Source organism: Salmo trutta, chromosome 32, assembly GCF_901001165.1.
Source record: "Salmo trutta chromosome 32, fSalTru1.1, whole genome shotgun sequence".
NCBI lineage: Eukaryota > Metazoa > Chordata > Actinopteri > Salmoniformes > Salmonidae > Salmo > Salmo trutta.
The window spans coordinates 23,814,698-23,835,510 of NC_042988.1; the positions used below are offsets into that span (position 1 = coordinate 23,814,698).

The 20,813-nt window shown below is 43.7% G+C and overlaps 3 protein-coding genes and 1 long non-coding RNA gene across 5 annotated transcripts; 1 reads left to right on the forward strand and 3 right to left on the reverse strand.

Moving 5' to 3' along the window:
• Positions 1-778: 778 nt before the first annotated feature.
• Positions 779-2,300, reverse strand: LOC115170698 (G1/S-specific cyclin-D2). Its single transcript, XM_029726933.1, has 4 exons — positions 2,055-2,300; positions 1,732-1,947; positions 1,219-1,539; positions 779-958 (listed from the first exon to the last, which is right to left on the reverse strand). Exons 1-4 carry the CDS (start codon positions 2,298-2,300, stop codon positions 809-811), a joined length of 933 nt encoding a protein of 310 aa, XP_029582793.1. The 3' UTR covers positions 779-808.
• A 2,709-nt stretch (positions 2,301-5,009) lies between these two features.
• Positions 5,010-5,389, reverse strand: LOC115170625 (uncharacterized). The gene is made up of 2 exons (XR_003871075.1): positions 5,274-5,389; positions 5,010-5,165 (listed from the first exon to the last, which is right to left on the reverse strand). It is a non-coding gene; the product is annotated as an uncharacterized LOC115170625 (long non-coding RNA).
• Positions 5,390-5,520: 131 nt separating this feature from the next.
• On the reverse strand, positions 5,521-13,692 carry LOC115171486 (TBC1 domain family member 17). Its single transcript, XM_029728328.1, has 17 exons — positions 13,584-13,692; positions 12,363-12,458; positions 11,052-11,129; positions 10,852-10,969; positions 10,548-10,731; positions 10,162-10,273; positions 9,913-10,083; positions 9,386-9,511; positions 9,157-9,260; positions 8,943-9,037; positions 8,727-8,843; positions 8,486-8,586; positions 8,271-8,370; positions 7,948-8,045; positions 7,691-7,807; positions 7,510-7,596; positions 5,521-7,393 (listed from the first exon to the last, which is right to left on the reverse strand). Exons 1-17 carry the CDS (start codon positions 13,611-13,613, stop codon positions 7,202-7,204), a joined length of 1,926 nt encoding a protein of 641 aa, XP_029584188.1. The 5' UTR covers positions 13,614-13,692; the 3' UTR covers positions 5,521-7,201.
• A 3,032-nt stretch (positions 13,693-16,724) lies between these two features.
• Positions 16,725-20,408, forward strand: LOC115171487 (uncharacterized). 2 transcript variants are annotated; one of them, XM_029728331.1, is made up of 7 exons: positions 16,725-16,874; positions 17,624-17,848; positions 18,033-18,447; positions 18,618-18,882; positions 18,963-19,046; positions 19,118-19,290; positions 19,376-20,408. In XM_029728331.1, exons 3-7 carry the CDS (start codon positions 18,058-18,060, stop codon positions 19,511-19,513), a joined length of 1,050 nt encoding a protein of 349 aa, XP_029584191.1. In that variant the 5' UTR covers positions 16,725-16,874; positions 17,624-17,848; positions 18,033-18,057; the 3' UTR covers positions 19,514-20,408. The 2 variants fall into 2 exon arrangements, with proteins under 2 accessions (XP_029584191.1, XP_029584190.1); XM_029728330.1 differs by having other exon boundaries at positions 17,624-18,447.
• The last annotated feature ends 405 nt before the right edge of the window (positions 20,409-20,813 follow it).

Sequence of the window (20,813 nt, forward strand, 5' to 3'; positions counted from 1 at the left end):
ATATGCGAAGTACAGTTATTGTTTTGAAGTTAAATAAGGTAATAAATAAATAAGTGAAATTGTATTTTATTTAGATTGTAATTTTAATTGTAATCCCACTTCTGACACCATGTCTTGCTTTGTACGCTTTGTACAAATAATAAAACGCAGAACTACAGGATGTTTCTTAACATAACTCTTTATTAACTAGCTACAACTACATGTTCGCCTATCTCCAACCACGATCAACTGACGATGCCCTAACCGTCTGGGTGGTCTTAACCAATCCCTGCACAGTAGGATACGGCGGTAAAATGCATCCAATTATAATTCAGTATGTATTCACATATGAATATTACAGTGTCTTATTTCTATAAGGGTGTTTGTCCATCACACACATCACATATAAAGAGAAAATAAATAAATTATCAAATTCCAACAGGTAAAAGTATGTATTTATTTAATTAAAATAGATAGCTATGTATATTATTTCATCAATTACCTTGTCACTTCACATACAAACAGAAACAATGGTGAATTTAAATAAATTAACATGATGTAATTGTACATAATAAATAAATTGATAAATAATAGATTAAGGACATACTATCAACAACATAATGACAAAGAATCACAGTCATGAAACAGATAATAAATATGGCACAAGAAACACACAATTAATAAATAAACAATATTCAATTAAAATAATTTCAAAATATGATAATAAATTGTAGAGCATTTGAGGTCATAAAGAGTTTATATCAGTTTCACTGATGAGCTACATGCAGGACTTTGATTGACTCGCACTTTGCCTCACACAATTTAGTGTTTAGAAATCAATCTCTCTCATATCAGTAGGAGTGCCTGCTCTTTCATCCTCTATTTCTCCAGCCTTCTCCATGGCACTGTCTTGGAGTCCACCTCTGAGCCGTTGTTTGAGGGCAGCTTCTATCAATTCACTGTAACACTGCAACACCATCTGTGATCAAAGAAGAAAGATAAACACAGATTAGGATTAAAACCAGTACCCTTCCAGTCACACTAACCATATCACAACCAATCTGTAACTCAAACACTTAGTTCTGTGGTCCTTTCTTTCCAGTCCCATTTTCACCTCTAAATCAGTCTTTCATTCAGCATTGCTATTGAATAGAGTTGAACTGCAGCTCCTGGCTGTAATACAAGCGATATGTTGAGATATTTTATGTAGAGATATTAGAGATACTGCTAGGCACTCACCAGGTCGGTCTGACACAGTTCTGCCAGTGTAGCACTCATATGACCCAGATGACCTGGACCCTTGTTGCCCAACCCCCGGAGAGCAGAGTTCAGCGCTGCCGCAGCAACCAGGGATGGAGGGGCTCCCAGGAAACGGTAGTCGCAGACACACATGGCAACCAGGGTGTCACTATGCCGACGCAGTGTGGAGAAGAACTCCTCTGTGTCTGTCTTTCCATCCTTCCTCTCCCCTACAGGGGGAAGGAAATGTGGAATGAAGTCCTGAGGGGTTACCGCAGCAACGTCCCATCGAAGAGTCGCAAGGATGACACGTTCCATCTCCTTATGATGAAAGGGCAATAACATCAATATACATGTGTTTATGTGTAAAAACATTTTCATTTAGTGTATATATAGCCCACTGAATACAATGCATATAATAATACAGAGATGGTTTGCACTCACAAGGCCCACCATATTGTCACATACAGAGTTTTGAAAGTGTCTCTACTCTATATCAAAATGGTGACCTACCCGTATGTTGGAGGGCAGGAAGCTGTACTCAGCTGCAGCACAAAGAGAGTCAGCAGAGATTGTGTCACACTCTGTTAGTTTGGAGGCGATGAGGATGCAGGCTGCAGCCAGGCAGTAGGGTGAGACAGGAAAAGACAGGGAGGCAGACAGGAAGCGGTCCAACATAGAGATAGACAGGGGAAACACTGTTTCGTCACAGCCACACTCACAGCATACCTAGTAGAGAGACCAACAGGAGAGAATCAATTAGTGCCTCATCACAGTATACCAAAGATATTAATGAGGGGGAAAAAAAGATATGAAAATGGAATGAAAGTTCATACTTCCATAGCCCACTTGGCGAGCTCCTCTCTGCGCTCCGGCTCTCTCTGGATGAGGGCGACGTAGAGGGCGGAGGGCAGATATCTCTCCTCCACCTGTAGCAGCCTCTGGATGATCCGCTGCCCAGACACACTGGGGTCCCAGGGGGCCCGGAGCTGTGACTGGCCCCTGGCCTTGCCCTGCTGGGCTTCCTGGCCTTGTTGGCCTCGGACTTCCTCCTCACACCACAGAGACACAGACACAGACATCCCTCAGCTCAGCCCACACACAACTACCTAGTTGGGTTTGTGTTCCTCTCGGTCCAGAAAGTGAGATACAACAAGTCAATGTTACTCTGTCAGTGTAAGGAGAGAGAATGTAGGACCAATATGTGTGCTGAAGATCTGCAACTAATCCAACTCAATTGAACACTCTTCTTGTCACTGCTATGTTGGATGTCCTTTTATTTCCTCGCCCCTCTGTATGTGTGTGTTCCTGTGTGGCGCTGGTGTGAATCTTAGCCCGAACCTCCTCTGGCTGGGTTTTATACCCCTCGGAGAAAGAGAGTGACAGAGAGGGTGTGGTGAAGAGGGAATGAAAGAGAAAGAGGGTGGTAACATAGTGACTGACATAAAATAATAAAAAGACAACAATGCTGTCTGTACAACAATGGCATCAATAGGTGGAGAGAGGGAGAAAATAGAGAAGGAGAGAGAGGGAGGGGAGGAGAGAGGGTGCAGACAAGAGAGGGAGGGGCCCGCAGGGACAGGGCAACAGCTTGCCCCCAACAGTGAAAAAGAGAAGGGGAGAAAGGGAGAGAAGGGAGGAGAGAAAAGGTCATCTCCAAACTCTGACAATGGGAATGAATAACACGAGGAATAGGTTGTTTGTTGACAATATCAGAGGAGAAAAGAGAAAAGATGGAAATATATTTTATCAAACTGAAAGTTCAAATTCTTTCCCATTAAATAATATAAACTGTATAGAGAAATTTGAGATTATAATTGCGGTTAATTGGAAAAGCAACGTGAGGGTTTATGCTGTGTTGAATGGTTGCATTTTTACAAAATCCTTTTCAAAATCTTTTTGCCCTGTCCTGTTTGTAGCAATACAGTATTTATTGTGCTACGAACTAATATATATGTATAAAGATTTCCGGCCTCTAAATGTCTAACTTTTGGCATGAAACTCTCTCTCTCTAGTGCCAAGAACTCTCTGAGGAATCTCATTGTCAAAGCAACCTGTGTCCCGTCACTCTACTCCCCATTACCCCCCCCCCCCTCCCCGGACTGTGGCAATCTGCTCCCCTGTTTAAAGAGCAGTGAATCAACTGGGGAGGACAGGGTGAGGTATGAGCAACAGACAGTAGAGCAGGCAGGTCAATGAGCCGTATTGTCTCCTTTACAAATCAGTGTCAGACACCAGCCCCTGGCCTTCTGCTGGGTCCTCTCTCTCTCTGACATACACACACACCCTTCACACATTCATTGGACAGCAGACACACTCTCCCTTGCTCCTCGGGGACTCCCCTGACGGTCACAATGGGGTCACACTTACGAGTAGTGAATTCAGATTCTATTTGACACAGCGAGTCACTACAGGTGGTTTAAGGGACACATGAGGGCTTATGTTTCACAGAGACATTTGGGAAGCACTGAAAATGAAACAATTACACACCTCTTGAATCAGCCTTAAAATATCATAAGACAAAAGCATAAATTAAGGTTAGCTTGTATTTTTACTTGATTAAAGGGGAAATCTGCACATCAGAACCCAAAATATTACAGATTGTTTTATCCCAATGGTTGTAAACAAAGTAAATGCAAACAAACATGGTTAAAACTATCATATTGATATCATGGATGGTCAGTCCTTGCATCCATAGCTCTGTCTATGAATTTGAGAGTTGTTACATTTCTACAGCCCCATCCCTCAGCTTTTTACCAAAACAGGGGCGGGGAGTCACTTGTTTCAACTGCTAATTGCCACTTTAAATCAATCACTATAATCAGACCTTCAAATAGAGCTGCTGTAATACAGTTGTTTTCCTTTAAAATAGTATCTGTTTTATGCAAATGTTTAGCTGGAAATTATTTTCTGTTTCTCACTAACATTTACTGTGGAAAGTCAAAGCATCATTTCTGAGTCCTTTTGTTGAATCTCTTCGAAGTCGTGAGATTCCATTGCTGAAATATCCCTCTATCCCTCTTAATCATTAATCATCTGTGTGTGTGTTATTCATGGCTGCACATTCGCTGGAAAACCCCAAGAAGAATGCAAAAGGCATTCTTCTTTAGTAAGAGCACACTTATCTGGTACTTGAGATTTAAACCACAGACTTTATCTCCTCTGAGATCTCAAACACTCCAGATAAAAACCCTTCCAAGCGGTAACATAATCACAACAAGAGAGATTATCACCCCAACACACTGGGACCATTGTAGAATTAGAGGGGATGATGGCTGTTGAGAGAGACATCATCACTAAACAGTGATTGGATTAGCACTGAAAACAGATTGAGTTTGAATGAGAGCCAGAGTGAGTTTGGCTGTGGGAGTCAGAAGAGGTCAGGTCAGAAGAGAGAGGGCAGAGAGGGGCGTGGGGAAGAGAAACAGAGTGACAGATCGCCCGCCTGTTTAAGTACCCTGCTAAATTCATACATTGCAGCTGTATTCAAACTGAGACAGAGGAGAGGGAAGGAGGGAGAGAGGGGGACGGAGAGACGCATGGACGACCCAGTCGGTCTTGAGAGGGGGGTGTGTTTCTCCGCCCCTCATTTTCCACCTCATTGCCCGGGACAGTGGAGGACAGAGATCCCTTTTCACCTCACAGACACCTGCTGACGGGGAGGGGAAGGGGGTCTGCTCACTCAGTTAACACACTGCATAAACCATCCTACAGAACTGATAAACAACACTTTATCACTCTGAACTAAGTCAACCAACTAAGTGTTTTTGACACATTTCTGGCAAATGAGCTGTGTTTTACACTTAACTTTATTAGTTTACAACAATAACTACAGTGTAAACAACAAGAGTATCAAAACTCACAGACCATCTGACAAGACAATATTTGAATGAACCTTTATTTCAACAGGAAGTCATTAAGATCCAGGCCTCTTTTCCAAATGAGCCCTGCAGAACACATAAAATACAATTATTAAATACAAAATGCAATCAATAAATAGTAATACAATCAAACAGTTACCCCCAACAAACAGTTTCCCCACTTCAAATACATACTTGTATTTTAGGTTTCCGGTAAATCTTTCATTGTTTGCAATTCGATTGCTCTCTTACATGTACTAGCATTTCCATGTCTAAAACTTCATATGGAACTGAGATGAGGGAGAGGGCATGGACCAGTCACGCATTAAGATTCATGGGAGTGTTAGGATGAATAGTTTGGGAGGGTGGGGGGGGGGGGGTCACAAGGTCTGGTGGGAACATATGACTAGTAAACAACATCTGAAAAAAATGTCACCAGTAATTGATTGTTTTTGTAACCTTTATTTGGTAAGATTCAGCAATTTCAGGTAAGTGAAAATATTGTTATGACATAATACCAGTAGTTAAAAACCTTAAACATTATAGTACTGTAATGTATAACACTCTATAAGGCAGGCATTTTATAGTACTTGTAATGCTCTGTCAGTAAGATTATTCTTCATATTATATTTAGAATGACTTAGTAAGGACAGCAATAGAGAAGAGAGCATGGATAGAAGGAACAACAGGAGAACAACAGGGTGGAACTAATACAGTTTAGATCATAATGATACACCATTAAAAAGGGACAAATGGGCTGAGCTAGAAAGACAGGGATAAAACAATTTAACAGACAATTTTAAAATGGAAGCATTTCACACAAAGAAGCATTTGGAAGAAAAAAATGAAAAAAAGACAGAAATTCTCACGAGACAGGTACACAAATGGAAATATAAATGACTGGACATAACTTGGATACACACAAAATACTTAAGGGAAACAAAAAACTGTATTGCGGTATTTATAAAGACAAAGCACTGCATATATAGACCATTTCAATATTTTGGGATAGTTACATTCATGAAAAAACAACCTCTCACCGTTCACTCGATAATGCCCCGTCTGTCAGAGATGGTAACAGTCTGCAACCCTCATCCTGTACTACAGTACATTATCAAACTCTCTCTCCTATGCCCCATATCATCCAATATTTTATCCAATATACAATCAGGCGGCCAGTTTATTAGGTACACCCCCCCATTCACAAAAACAGTTAGCTCCTACAGACAGTGAGCCACATGGCCTGCTATATAAAGTAGGCAGACAGGCATCCAGTTACTGCTCCATTGAATGTTAGAATGGGTAAAACAAGTGACCTCAGTGACTGAGTGCGGTATGATCGTTGGTGCCAGGCACATCAGTTCCAGTACCTCAGAAACGGCCGCCCTCCTGGGCTTTTCACGCACGACAGTGTCTAGGGTTTACAGAGAATGGTGAGACAAAAAAAAAACATCCAGTCAGCGGCAGTCCTGTGGGAGAAAACAGCTCGTTGATGAGAGGTCGAAGGAGAATGGCAAGACTCATGCAAGCTAACAGGCAAATAACGGCGCAATACAACAGCGGTGTGCAGAACGGTATCTTGAACCTCAGAACTCGTCGGTCTGTTTCACGGATGGGCTATTGCAGCAGACGAGCACACCAGGTTCCTCTCCTATCAGTTAAACACATGAAGAAGCGGCTCCAGTGGGAACGCGATCACCAACACTGGACAATTGAGGAGTGGAAAAACATTGCCTGGTCCGTCAAATCACGATTCCTGTTGCGTCATGCTGACGACAGAGTCAGGATTTAGTGTAAGCAGCGTGAGTCCATGGACCCATCCTGCCTGGTGTCAACGGTACAGACTGGTGGCGGTAAAGTAATGGTATGGGGAATGTTTTCCTTTGCACATGTTAGGTCCCTTGATATCAATTGAGCAACATGTCCATGTCCCGAAGAATTCAAGCTGTTCTGGAGGCAAAAGGGTGTCCGACCTGGTACTAGATGGGTGTACCTAAAAAAAAAATATATATACAAAAAAAAAAAAAAAAAAAATGGCCGTTGAGCGTATATCTTCCTATATGAAACACCTCACATCGGATAATGGCTTTCTCTCCTCATGTCAATCACCCTGTCCTTCAGCGTTACGGGTAGGTAGGACGAGGGCGTGCTGCAGCAGCAGTGCTGTTACTTGACTGGCTTGTTTCCGTAGCTGCTGCCTGTGATTGGCTTTGAAGCTGCTGCGTCTCATGTGACTCTGATTCTGGGCTCGTCTCGTCATCAGGGCTGGGGGGAACGTACAGACCAATGACCTCCTGCACCTTCACCGGCAGCTCCTGAGAGACAGAGGAGGAATGGAGAGAGGAGAGGTTAGATCAGTTAGATGACAATACACAATATGTTAAATATATCATGTCCAAATGAATGTATCCTCCTCTAAGATATTCCCTACTTTGCAGCAGGCCAGCTGTAGGTAGTTAGCTTCTGCTCCTCGTAGGACTGTCTGCAGATCCAGCTTCATGGTCAGTTCATTGATGTGCTGCACATAGAGACACATACACAGTCCTTAGTACTGTACACACAAAAAGACAACATCATTAAGAAAAATAACTTCAAACACATTTCCAACAAACCTTCAAAATAGTGTTGAAGTCGTGGTCAGAGCCGATGAACTCCCCCCTCTGTGATTCCAGAATGGAAGCGGCCATCAGCAGATGGAAGTTTTCACAGGGCAGACGAGTCCAAAGAACCTAGCACAGAACAGTGCATTCACTGTGTGTTTACTTACATATATTGTAAAACAATGGGTGTTGTTTCCATGTAGTGTGTAGAGTCTACATGCGACTGTTTCTAATGAGTGTTGTGTGTTGAGTAGTATCCACCCACTCACCTCCCAAAGGGACAGGATGTCCTCGAAGGAGAACTCTCTCTTAAACCAGATCAGTAACCAACGGAAACAGAAGCACAGAGAGCCACTGTCCTGGGAGTCTGAAAGAGAGACAACTTAATAACATAATGTGAAGAATTTACTATGTCAATGGATTACGCATCCAGGTAGTGACATAACACACATTGAGTAAAGGTCAAATATAATCAATTGGCTGATTGGAGAATTGACTGCATGATGAATGTCTACCTCACTGAGTAAAAACACATTTGGGTTATGGTGAAGTGTGAGAGAAACACAGTAACTGAGTGATAGTCATTGTTTACCCAGGTAGTCAAGGAGCTCAGGGTCCAGAGCCTTCATCAGCAGGCTGAGCTGAAGGAGCTGCTGCTTCATGGCCTCCTGAGACTCCTCAAAGTTCTGGTGCTGAGGACCGGAGAGAGAGAGAGAACATTAAAATAGTGTATAAATGTATAATGTTATGTTTTAACACTATAATGTGGTAATATTTGAGTATTTAACAAGAGAGTAAGGTGCTTACCACCATCTCCATAAAACCTGTCAGACACCAGAAGGACTCGACTTCGTTCTGGGTGACAAAAAGGAGAGGAGCCAAGAGGTCACTCATCCCCTGGACATAGCCTGCAGGGAGAGAAAGAGAGACACAACAGGAACCACAAGGAGAGAGGAGAGTCAGGTGTGAGATATTGATAATAAATACAGTTGAAATGTGATACACTTGAAAGTTCAAAGCCATTGTAAGGACAAGGGGAGTGGCTTACCCAGATCAAAGTTGAACATGCAGTATGTCATCAGCACGTCATTGAGAAGAGTCAGGCCTGGGTTGTCGTTGCCAGAGAAGAAGGTGTTGTGTCTGTCCGTTCGACTCACGTCCCTTTCTGTCCAATCAAAACAACATGAACAGATAAGTAACAAATCATAAAATGTGTGTCAACCAATGAGGCGTGAGATCATGTTTAACAGACAGCAACACCGACCTATCAGGCTGCGGTATCCTCTGAGGAGGGAGTTCCTCATCTCCTGCTCTTCACTGACTGACTTCCACTGAACCTTCATTCTGAAATACTCATCTCTGAAGACAGAGAAACACAGAGGGGTTGAGGAGATGAATTTACTCACTCCCGTTTAGACAACAGTCCCAGTCTGTGATAAGAGAGCCATAACAAGCGAGGGAGATAATAAGAGACTAACGTTTTCATCCTCAGAATGTCCTCCCTCTCTTTCACAGTACTATTCCAGGGATAGAAACCCAGCAGAAACTTCCACACGTCCTTCCTCAGGGATGGTGTGATACCCTAGGAGAGGGAGAGGAGGGATGGTTTGAATGACATGGTGTAGACACTGTACAGCAAAACACATTTGGATGGAAGATGGTGTCAGGTGTTTTTTACAAGAGAGGAATTATACTGTAAGGTCTTACCCCCCTGAAGACCAGCTCTTTGATTCGCTGTGGGTCCTTCACACGCCCCTCTGGGTCCAGGAACTCCTCCCATTTGTCGAGAGGCTGTCCCCTGGTTACGTCTGGTTTAGGGCCAAGCTCCACCCCCTGGTGCCACCAAAAAGAAAATGCTCACCATTGATATCGCCACCCGTTATGTTACAGCCAACATCTGGATGATATCGCCACCCGTATGTTACAGCCAACATCTGGATGATATCGCCACCCGTTATGTTACAGCCAACATCTGGATGATATCGCCACCCGTATGTTACAGCCAACATCTCGCCCCCCGTATGTTACAGCCAACATCTGGATGATATCGCCACCCGTATGTTACAGCCAACATCTGGATGATATCGCCACCCGTATGTTACAGCCAACATCTCGCCCCCCGTATGTTACAGCCAACATCTGGATGATATAAAGTGAGGTCCTCTTCTCCATCTACTCCACAGATGTCAGGGCTAGTGATGAGTTTACATCTCCACCCCCATCCCCCCACTTACACAGGTGATGAGCTCAAAGCCTGGTTCGTCGTCAGCTGAGGGGGGCCCATGGTGGTCCTGAGGGCCACGGGGGTGGAAGGGGGAACCTGGTGGTCGTAGAGCCCCTCTGAAGAAATTGGTGACCTTGGAGAATCCCCCAAAGGTGGTGGCATAAGGGTCCTGGATAAACCTCTGGAAACAAAGAGATTAATATAATTAGAAACACACACATTACACCTTCTCAAAAAATAGCACACACAAAAGACTTACAGAGACGAGGTCGGAGCTTCCATCGTCAAAGAGGTGCAGCTCATCAAAGGACTGAGAGAGAGCCCCAGAGTCATGGGGATACGCTAGGAAGAGACGACCATCTACAGGTGATCTAAAACAAGAGAAACACACAGTCAGGCTGATAGTAAGAGACACAGACAGCGACAGAGAAGATATAGAATCTCAGAATAAAAGAAAACGCTAGCAAGAAAGAGAGAAAGTATGAAAAAGACGCTTCAAAATATATGTAGTAAGGGGGTTGGGTACAACAGCTGTTAAACTCTACTGTTCAGAGTCCAGTTAAATGCCAGTCAAATGCCTTGAATTCCTCTGAGGCATTGATCTGAGAGAGAGAGAGGGAGAGCTGGCTGTCTGCTGCTACTCACGGGGCCAGGATGATGTAACGCTGCAGGGCCCTCAACAGCTCCCTGGTACCCCCCCTGTGGAAGTGCAGAGGAGGGAGGGGGTGGCCACCCCTGCTGGTAAAAACCAGGAAGTTACGGCCCAGGGAGAAACGGGACCGTCGCAGAGAGTACAGCTCCGACAGAGGCAGGGAGAACGACCACTGGCCTGGGAACAGAGGGGGAGACATCAACATCAAGAATAGCAATATACACTTGCTGCAAACACACTTGTGAGTATAGCCTAGTATGAGAACTACAAACGCAGAAGTTATAAAAGTCTACGTACTTGTCTCTTTGACGGGGGGGTGCTCTCTGACTCGGTCTCTCTTCACTGTGCTGATGACTGCCCAGTCTGGCTCGTAGCCAGGGTCAAAGTTGGTGTCCTCCACCCCTCCTTCTCCATCCTAACAGGAAGACAGGCCGTATATAAAGAACATGAAGAAAACAGAGTGATGTGTGTCACTAGTGTATTAAACAAGCGCTCACCTTTTTAGTGTAGAATACAGCAGCCGCATTGCGGCCCTCGTCCTCTAGTGCGCTCCACTCCAAAGCTGGCTCCCCACCCTGTAAACATAGACAAACACCTTAGTCTAGTCCAGAATAATGTGTGATAGCCTAAAGCTAAGAAGAAAGGACATACTGTATATGATCTATAGGTCTATGTGTTTGACTAAAGGAAGCAAAACAAAGTTATTGATGACAAAGACTTCCACCACAGGGATGAGTACACTTTGAATATGACTAGAATTGGTTTTCCATCAACCAATAGTCACATTTTTATTTTTACCCCTTTTTCGTGATATACAATTGGTAGTTACACTCTTGTCCCATCGCTGTAACTCCCGTACGGACTCGGGAGAGGCGAAGGTCGAGAGCCATGCGTCCTCTGAAACATGACCCCGCCAAGTCGCACTGCTTCTTGACACACTGCTCGCTTAACCCAGAAGCCAGCTGCACCAACGTGTCGAAGGAAACACCGTCCAGCTGGCGACCGATGTCAGCGCGCATGTCCCCGGCCCGTCACAAGGAGTCGCTAGAGCGCGATAGGACAAGGACATCCCAGCCAGCAAACCCCCCACAACCAAAACAAACAGCAAATGCATCCAATAAGTTTGTAGGTTCACAAGCTTAATGTACTGATTGCATGCTAGGAATATGGGACCAAATACTAAAATGTTGACTACTTTAATACACATAAGTGAATTTGTCCCAATACTTTTGGTCTCCTAAAAAAGTGCTGTAACTCCTAAGCGGTTGAAAATACCCTCAAATTAAAGCGGACAGAGTCTGCACCTTAACCTCATATTCATTGTATCATTTCAAATCCAAAGAGCTGGAGTACAGGGCCAAAACAACAATAAATGTGTCACTGTCCCAACTCTTGGAGGGGGGGGGTTCATTTGTGGAACGTTCCAACAGGAATCTGTCCCAAAAATGTTGGAAATAACAAAGTTGCCAACAAACAACGCATACAAAGTTGTATAGCGGCAGATACTGGGTAGGGAGTGGGCTATTTCATTAAGTTTTTCACTTACCACGTTTTTTACAAAAAATGTCTGTCCTCACTCTGGTAGCCTATGGACAAACATTAAGAATAAGCTCCGTGGTGAGCTGATGCCTATTCGGCAGATAGTTAGCTAGGTGAATTGATCATGCTACTTTGTATGTGTTTGTTGGCAACCTCCTTGTACTTTACTTAGTTTTTGGACAGATTCATTTTGGAACGTTCCACAAATTATACCCACCCCTTTTGGAGCTCACTGTAAATATGGTGTCTATGGGAGAAGCCCAACTTACCCGTTCCACTATACGGATGAATCCTGGGATTGTGGTGTCCTGGTTGCTCCTCTTGGCATTGGTGTGAAGGTACACCCCCTCCTTCTCAAACACCAGCTGTGTGACAAAACAACATATGCTATTAATATAATATAATTTGTTGTGAAAACTAATGGCAAAATGTCATGTCATGGATTCCAGTGCAATGAATCAGAAAGTGTGATCAAGTGGGAATAGGGTGGGGAATGACAATCATATGACATCCCAAAGAGGATGAGTTAGCTGACTTTACTGTAGCCTACAAAATAGAGTCACATGAACACTATGAGTCACTCACGCAGTGATTCCACCTGTGTGCCTGCCAGGGGTTTCTTCCAGGTAGTGTCTGGTACTGGTACTCCCTGTCTATAGCTCCATTCCTGTGCATTTTATTCCTCTTGTGTTACCATTTTATTTTTAAACTCGGCATTGTTGGGAAGGGCTCGTAAGCAGCGTTTCACGGTAAAGTCTACACCAGTTGTATTCGGCGCATGTGACAAATAACACTTGATTTGTGTCTACTGCAGCTCAGAATCGAATTACCCTACTGGACTTAAACTGACTGAACCCAATTGGATAGATCTAGCTGGCTTCCATACAAATACAATATACCATCATATCTATCCTGAATATTACCCGAAATGTATAATCAATAATAATTTGCCAGCTGTGACATCAATTCAGGTGAAATATTATATAAGCCATCCTCCACCAACGAACTGCTCAAACGTTTAGTTAGTTAGATACCGTAATCACATTCACAGGGAAGTTTACAATGCTAATTCTATGGAATGGGGATCCTCGGGACCCTTTCTTCACTGTAAACAGGTCTAACTACTAACGTTATTAGTAGCTGTTAGAGAACCAGCAGTGCTTATTGCTTTACATATTGGAGTCTGCCGTGGAAAATAGCACAGCTATGATGATATCTCTAGTGACCAATTTATTGAACAAGTAATATATCACAGCAGCAAATATCAATTTAATCTGGAAATAATTATGAAGCTAGCTTGTTTGTTGTTATAATGTTAGCTAACTGTTACTGTAGTTACGTCAGCGTCCCCGAATATCACACGACTTTGTTGTGAAGGTGATATTCTAGCTACAATGGTGATAACTGAGTTTATTTACTTGGCGGCCCTTTAATACAGACCGAATGAATCAGACGAAGACGAAATCTAAACTTCAATACATTGCGCTTACCTTGTGACTAGTCTCGGCCTTTGTCTCCATTTTTCTTCCACTAGCCTTTTTTCCAAAACAAATTCCGTCAGAAGAAGACTTCCGCCTTCATAGACGGCACCGTCTACGTTACACGTCAGTCAGGTGGTCAGGAACATCAACCAATCATAGCTGGTGGCACGTCTACATTGGAATAGATGCCGCGTTCAGAACAACGGGGAACGCAGAACTGGGAAATCGGAAATCTCCGACTTCCGACTTCAGTGCGTTCAAAACAACAGGGAACTCGGAAAAAATGAGCTCCGACTCGGAAAAATCGATTAGAACAGTTATCCAACTCGGAATTCCAACTCGGGAAGTCGGGTCTTTTTCTAGAGCTCCGACTTTCCGACCTGAAGATCACCGATGTCAGGATTTGACGTATTTTCCCAGTTGTTTTTAACGTGGCAAGAGTACCACCATATGTATCATAATACCCATAAACCCTAGTGGTCAAAGCGGGAAATGGTTCCAATCTTTTTTCCACCATACATTTTTCTCATAGGGGATTTTAGAAACACTTAAAATAAGGCCTGTATTTCATTTAGGATTACCCTGGTGTTACGTTTTGATAACTGTGTGAATCTCGATTGGACAAGGTGACTTATCAATATTTTCACCTGTATTTACACCCCAAAAAGGAAACACTAATGAGGCTATTATAAAGAACTACAAATGCCATGATGATCTGGATGAGACTGCTGAATTGAGGCAAAGGTAAGAATCTCTGGATTAACTATCTAAATGTAGTAATGAATAAATTGGCTACATTTCTTTAAATGGACAATTCTGTGAACTGTCTTGTGCAAGTTTTAAATTGACACAATACCTGTTAACAAGGGTGTCAGCTAGCGATGATGTGCAGGAGCTTGCAGGGATTTGTAGTTTTGCATGATGTTCACCTTGATGCTAATTAGCATTTTCGAATCTGAGAGTAAATAGAGCCGAATATACTGATAAGTCATCTTGTCCGAGATTTACATGATTATCAAAACGTCACGCCAGGGTAAGCCTACACGAACACAGCCCTTTATTTGAAGTGTTTCTGAAATCCCATATGGGGAAAATGTATGGTGGAAAAACGATTGGAACCATTTCTCTGTTTGACAACTGGGTTTTATGGGTATTCAAATCAAATTGTATTGGTCACATACATACATATATTTGGCAGATGTTATTGCGGGTGTAGTGAAATGCTTGTGTTCCTAGCTCCAACAGTGCAGTAGTATCGAACAATACACACATCAAAGTAAAATAATGGAATGAAGAAATATATAAATATAAGGACGAGCAATGTCGGAGTGGCATTGACTAGAATTTATTTCTTTATTTTTTCTTTAACCTTTATTTAACTAGGCAAGTCAGTTAAGAATAAATTCTTATTTACAATGACGGCCAAACCCGGACGACGCTGGGCCAATTGTGCGCCGCCCTATGGGACTCCCAATCACAGCCGGTTGTGATACAGCCTGGATTCGAACCAGACGTCTGTAGTGACGCCTCAAGCACTGAGATGCAGTGCCTTAAACTGCTGGAATACAGTATATACATATGAAATTAATAAAACAGTATGTAAAAATTATTAAAGTGACCAGTGTTTCATTATTAAAGTGACATGTGATTCTATGTACATAGGGCAGCAGCCTCTAAGGTGCAGGGCAGGGTACTGGGTGGAGGCCAGCTATTGATGGCTATTTAACATTCTGATGGCCTTGAGATAGAAGCTGTTTTTCAGTCTCTCAGTCCCAGCTTTGATGCACCTGTACTGACCTCGCCTTCTGGATGATAGCGGTTGAACAGGCCGTGGCTCGGGTGGTGGATGATCTTTTTGGCCTTCCTGTGCCATCGGGTTCTGTAGGTTTCCTTGAGGGCAGGCAGCGTGCCACTGGTGATGCGTTGGGCAGACCGCACCACCCAGTGGAGAGCCCTGCAGTTGCAGGCGGTGCAGTTGCCATACCAGGCAGTGATACAGCCGACAGGATGCTCTCAAATGTGCTTCTGTAAAAGTTTGTGAGGGTCTTAGGAGCCTAGCCAAATTTCTTCAGCCTCCTGAAGTTGAAGAGATGCCGTTGCGTCTTCTTCACCAAACTGTCTGTGTAGGTGGACAATTTCAGATTATCAGTGATGTGTACATCGAGTAACTTGAAGCTTTTCACCTTCTCCACTGCAGCCCAGTCGACGTGGATGCGGGCGTGCTCCCTCTGCTGTCTCCTGAAGTCCACGATCAACTCCTTTGTTTTGTTGATGTTGAGGGAGAGGTTATTTTCCTGGCACCACTCCGCCAGGGCCCTCACCTCCTCCCTGTAGGCTGTCTCCTTATTGTGGATAATCAGGCCTACTACTGTTATGACACCTCCACTGTGGGGCTCTATTCTTCCAATATTTGTCAGTTTCATGTAATTATGAAAATGGCAGTTTATTAGGCATCAGTGGTGGTAATGAAAACCCCAATGCGAATAGTGAAACACTTCTAACAATGTATGAGTGACAATGAGTATCCTGGTGCTGCCACCAATGTTGTAAAGAACATAAAAATCACACCAAAAACAGAAGTGTTTAGGACAGAGAGAATTTAGACAGGGAGGCTAATGAAGGCGGCAAGTGGTTATTGTTGTCTGTCTTCTCAAAGTTACATCCCAGTTTTAGGACTCCCGAGTGGCACAGGGGGTCTAAGGCACTGCATCTCAGGGCTAGAGGCATCATTACAGACTCTGGTTCGATTCCAGACTGTATCACAACCGGTTGTGATTGGGAGTCCCATAGGGCGGTGCACAATTGGCCCAGCGTCATTAGGATTGGCCGGGGTAGGCTGTCATTGTAAATATGAATTTGTTCTTAACTGACTTGTCTAGTTAAATAAAAATGTAACGTTTTACTCTCATCTCTTTTCCTTCATCTGCACTGCAAAATTAGAAGACAGTTTAGGTGGGAATAATATAGAGATTGAAAAGCCTACCAAAAGCATTTGCTTCCACCTGTCAAGCTCTCCATGTCAGATCAGTGAGGATGAAGTAAATTATACCAGTAGAAGAAACCATGACAAACTATTGAGATGCGGCCAGCCCCAAGCCTCGTCCAAGTGCGCGTCCAAAACAAGACGAGTACGAGCCCGCCCACAGTCACGTGTAAAACGTGCGTCTCGTCTAGCGTCTAAACAGCAACGTCGGAGTCTAGGGGAGACTATTCTTGAGATGAAGAGTCAGACAAAGAGGGATAAAGAAACAGTTAGAACTAGAAAAACGCGTGCAACAGACGAAATAAGGAACTGAATGTGTAAGCTGACTTCTCTTCTTGCTGTTTATTTGTGTCTGTGTGTGCCAGTGTCTCTGCAAAGGCGAGAAATGGAGGTGAAATGTGTTCATGTTGGGAGGAGAGTGCACAGGAGACCAGTTGGCTAGCATGTTAGCAAACAAACAAGCACAAACAATCCGCAGTCATGAAAATTGCATTTTCATTGAAGTGCTTTCCTGGTAGTAATAATCACAGGGATGACATTTAGAAACGAGCTGGGTAAGTCTTGAGCAGGCAGTCACCCCACAAGGTTTTGGCAGAGCCAGTTCGTATGCTAACGAATCCACGAGATTGTGGGAGGGAGGAAGGGGGACGCTGAACAGTTCGCGAGACGTAACGACAGGTGGACAACGTCTTCCCACGGTTAGCATAGGTCTATTTTGGAACATCCTCAAACTGCCACTGAGATATTGACCACTGAGATATTGACCATGAACTCAAGTCATGCAACAAGGCAGTCTGACGTCAGAAAAGTTATATGGAATTGAAATGTATGTACAGTATTTGGATCATGTGAATTTTTCAAATTCTATGCTTGAGTTGAGTGTAGTCTAATTTAATGAAGTTTCGTCATGCATAAATTTATCAGATTATTATCTGAATTCTGGTTTAGTGATAATCTAAATGGTGCCTAGCTAGTGACATCAGCTAATATTGCTATAATGACTAACAATGCAAACAATTTTTTTTTGAGCAACTCAAGCTTTATTTCTCCATTTTGTTTTTTCCAGGTAACACCAGCAACATTTTCATTTCTCTCCCCTAGTTCGATCAGGCACACGGACATTAATAATATTAAACAATCACCTTGTGCCTCTGAAACCTGCTTTATAACAACTAAGGATAGTTTTATTCTTAGCTTTAACCAAACCACCAATAGAAAAAGGATCCTAACGTTTCCTCAGATTAGCCAAAAACACATCAACACTACAGCCTACAATCCAGTGAGAAAAAAGGTAAACTTATCACAAGACTTGTTAACAAAAATATATAGTATTTAATATCAAACTGCTGGCTGAGTCCTACAGGCGCCTGATTACACTAACCTAAACCATTTTAGCTATTGATCAATAAAAACAGTTACAAAGCATCGATACGTTCCATAAAAGCTAGCCCTAATAAATTAAACACACCCAACAGTCATTGGCAGTCCTGTTTACCCATCATGGCCTCCATCAACCAATCATCTGACCCCGAGATCCCAGACAACCACAAAGAGAGCTGGCTGGCACTACTTGCCGCGGCGGAGGGATATTGTCAGAAGTCAGGCTGCGACCTGGCTATTCTTACAGCCTGTAAGAAGTTCTGGCCATCTGTAGTGGAGGGAGATGAGAGGAAAAAGGAGAGTGGCAGTGGCTTGCCTGCCGGAGGCCGGAAGTGGGATTTCTCCTATCACGTGTGGGGTCAGGGGGCTTTGGCTGAGTCTTCGCGGCGCTACATGGACGACATTGCGGTGCTGCACTCCACATCTATGCTAACGGCGCATAGACATACACGTCTGAGTGCAGGAGACGGAGGAGCTAAACTGGGAGTGGACATGCCCACTGTCAGGGCGGTGAGTAGACTGTCAGTTATTTTGTGCCATTCAATGTGGCTGTCATTCATAGTGCTGTGTGTGATCGTAAAATAGTCGTATGTTTGAAAAATTGAAATGATTGCATTTTTGAGGTTTTTGTATTTCGCGCCACGCTCGTGATCGTAAAGTTCTTAACTTCTCTTCCACAGGGCCTAACAGGTGAGGGTGGGGTGGGAACCATCAGCCCCAATACCACACTCTATTCGCAAAGCTACCCATCAATCTACCACTCAGGGGCTGTCATTGGCCAAGCTGCTGGGCAGCATGGGAATGGAGAGAGGGAGCGAGAGATGGCTGTGATGATAGAGGAGGCTGGACGAGGGAGAGACATTCCTGGAATTGGGGACTTGGAGGAAGAGTGTGAGGAAGAGGAGGACATGGACGAAAGGAGCCATAATCTGAATGAGACTGCAGGTGAACACAGCTCTGTGGGACAATTTTTTTTATCTCAAGGTCTGAATGACTGTAAATATGAATCTCTCTCTCTGCTTCAGGAGTGTTTTCCATGGATGAGGACTCGCTGTCTCGTGACTGTGAACCATTCTTTGAGTCCGATGGAGAGGAGGAGAGCACTGATGGTGAGTGTATGTGTGTAGTAATATTAGTTAATGATCTAATGCTTTTAATATGTGCCTCCTCTCTGCTCCAGGCTCGTTAAGTGAGGACTGTCCTCCTCCCCCGCGCAGCATGGCCATGGGGCAGTCGTTCTCATCCCGACACCCCAACCCCATGAACATGGCCCGCTCCCTCCCTGTGTCTGTTCCTGTGTGGGGCTTCAAGGGCAACAGACCCCACCAGGGAGAAGGCCACAGTGGGGAACGGGTCAGTCAACCTTCATTTAAAAACATGCAGCTCACTTTCTCTGTCATTCTGACACACATACCCACTAACTGTCTCTGTGTTGCAGGCTGGCGTAGCTGACCTGGATCATATTGCTGCCAGCATGAAGGCCCTGTTGGCCCCAGGAGCCAACGACGGAACAGAAATGTTTGGAGGACTACCTCGCCCTCGCCTCAACACGGGAGACTTCTCCCTCAAACACTGAGAGAGCCAAAGAAAGTGAGGGGATGAAGGAGTGAGAGTGTGTGGATGAAAGAGGGCTAATTGATTGGCTGGCAGGTGGAAAAGTACCCCAGTGTATTAGCTAATCACTAACCCCAAATTTAGTAGGAACAACAGTGAACCCAGAGAGGATTAACTGACATAACATATGCTGGTATACACACTAAGATCATTTTCAACACATTACCTTACACCCATACACACTTAAACACTACATGACAACTCACTACACACAACTTAACTTCAAATGTGCTCATAGTGACCTACTGTACTGACCAACATGGACACTAACATATTGAAATGTTTCTGACACAGGTGTTGACTCTGTTGTGGGACTTTTCCAAGTAGATTCGTGGAGGATGGGTCACCCTTCTAGAAATGGTTGGCTCTAGGGGGCTTTTTAACATGAAGCCTGTAGCTTTTCAAATTGTGAGTGAAGGGCACCGTGTCTCCATGAAACATGCCTTTTTGTACTTCTACCTTGCCAATGAATGACTGACTGGTAGAACGATAGTAAGTGTACAATCTCTGATGTTGACACTATTATAATAATAATGTCCTCCAAATGTGTTGACTGTGAGAGCGAGAGAAAGCGAAGGATGGGAACAGAGATGTATCTATCATCTCCCAATTTTTCAAAAGCAGATAAATGTTTTAATTTGGGTACCTGTATGGTTTTAAATTAAGGAGCAACATCCGTGAATCAGACTGTTGGTTCTGACACTGAATATTATTTGGATGCAGTATAATGGCTGTCCTAGAGAGGGCAGTATCAGATTAAGAACTACACCGAACAGAAATAAACACATGTGAAGTGTTGGTCCCATGTTTCATGAGCTGAAATAAAAGGTCCCAAAAATGTTCCATACGCACAAAAAGCTTACTTCTCTTATTTTGTGCACACATTTCTTTACATCCCTGTTAGTGATCATTTTGCCTTTACCAAGATAATAAGATAATTGGCATCCACAGGTGTGACATAACAAGATAATTAAACAGCAATATCATTTCACAGGTGGACAGTGAAAGGCAACTCTAAAATGTTTAGTTTTGTCACACAACACAATGCCACAGATGTCTCAAGTTGAGGGAGAGTGCAATTGGCATGCTGACTGCAGGAATGTCCACCAGAGCTGTTGCCAGAATTGAATTTTCATTTCCCTACCATAAGCCACTGCCAACATCATTTTAGAGAATTAGATAGTACGTCCAACCGGCCTCACAACTGCAGACCACATGTAACCACACCAGCCCATGACCTCCACATCTGGCTCCTTCACCTG

What these genes read in the sequence shown, in the direction of transcription:
- LOC115170698 (XM_029726933.1), bottom strand. Translation starts at nt 2,300, where the DNA reads ATGTCTGTGTCTGTGTCTCTGTGGTGTGAGGAGGAAGTCCGAGGCCAA. An exon ending in TCCTGCCCTCCAACATACGG is followed by an intron (nt 1,540 to 1,731) that starts GTAGGTCACCAT and finishes TTTCATCATAAG; the next exon opens with GAGATGGAACGTGTCATCCT. An exon ending in AACTGTGTCAGACCGACCTG is followed by an intron (nt 959 to 1,218) that starts GTGAGTGCCTAG and finishes CTTTGATCACAG; the next exon opens with ATGGTGTTGCAGTGTTACAG.
- LOC115171486 (XM_029728328.1), bottom strand. Translation starts at nt 13,613, where the DNA reads ATGGAGACAAAGGCCGAGACTAGTCACAAG. An exon ending in GCTTTGAGCTCATCACCTGT is followed by an intron (nt 9,512 to 9,912) that starts GTAAGTGGGGGG and finishes TGGTGGCACCAG; the next exon opens with GGGGTGGAGCTTGGCCCTAA. An exon ending in CATGTTCAACTTTGATCTGG is followed by an intron (nt 8,587 to 8,726) that starts GTAAGCCACTCC and finishes CTCTCCCTGCAG; the next exon opens with GCTATGTCCAGGGGATGAGT.
- LOC115171487 (XM_029728330.1), top strand. Translation starts at nt 18,058, where the DNA reads ATGGCCTCCATCAACCAATCATCTGACCCCGAGATCCCAGACAACCAC. An exon ending in ACATGCCCACTGTCAGGGCG is followed by an intron (nt 18,448 to 18,617) that starts GTGAGTAGACTG and finishes TCTCTTCCACAG; the next exon opens with GGCCTAACAGGTGAGGGTGG. An exon ending in AAGGCCACAGTGGGGAACGG is followed by an intron (nt 19,291 to 19,375) that starts GTCAGTCAACCT and finishes TCTGTGTTGCAG; the next exon opens with GCTGGCGTAGCTGACCTGGA.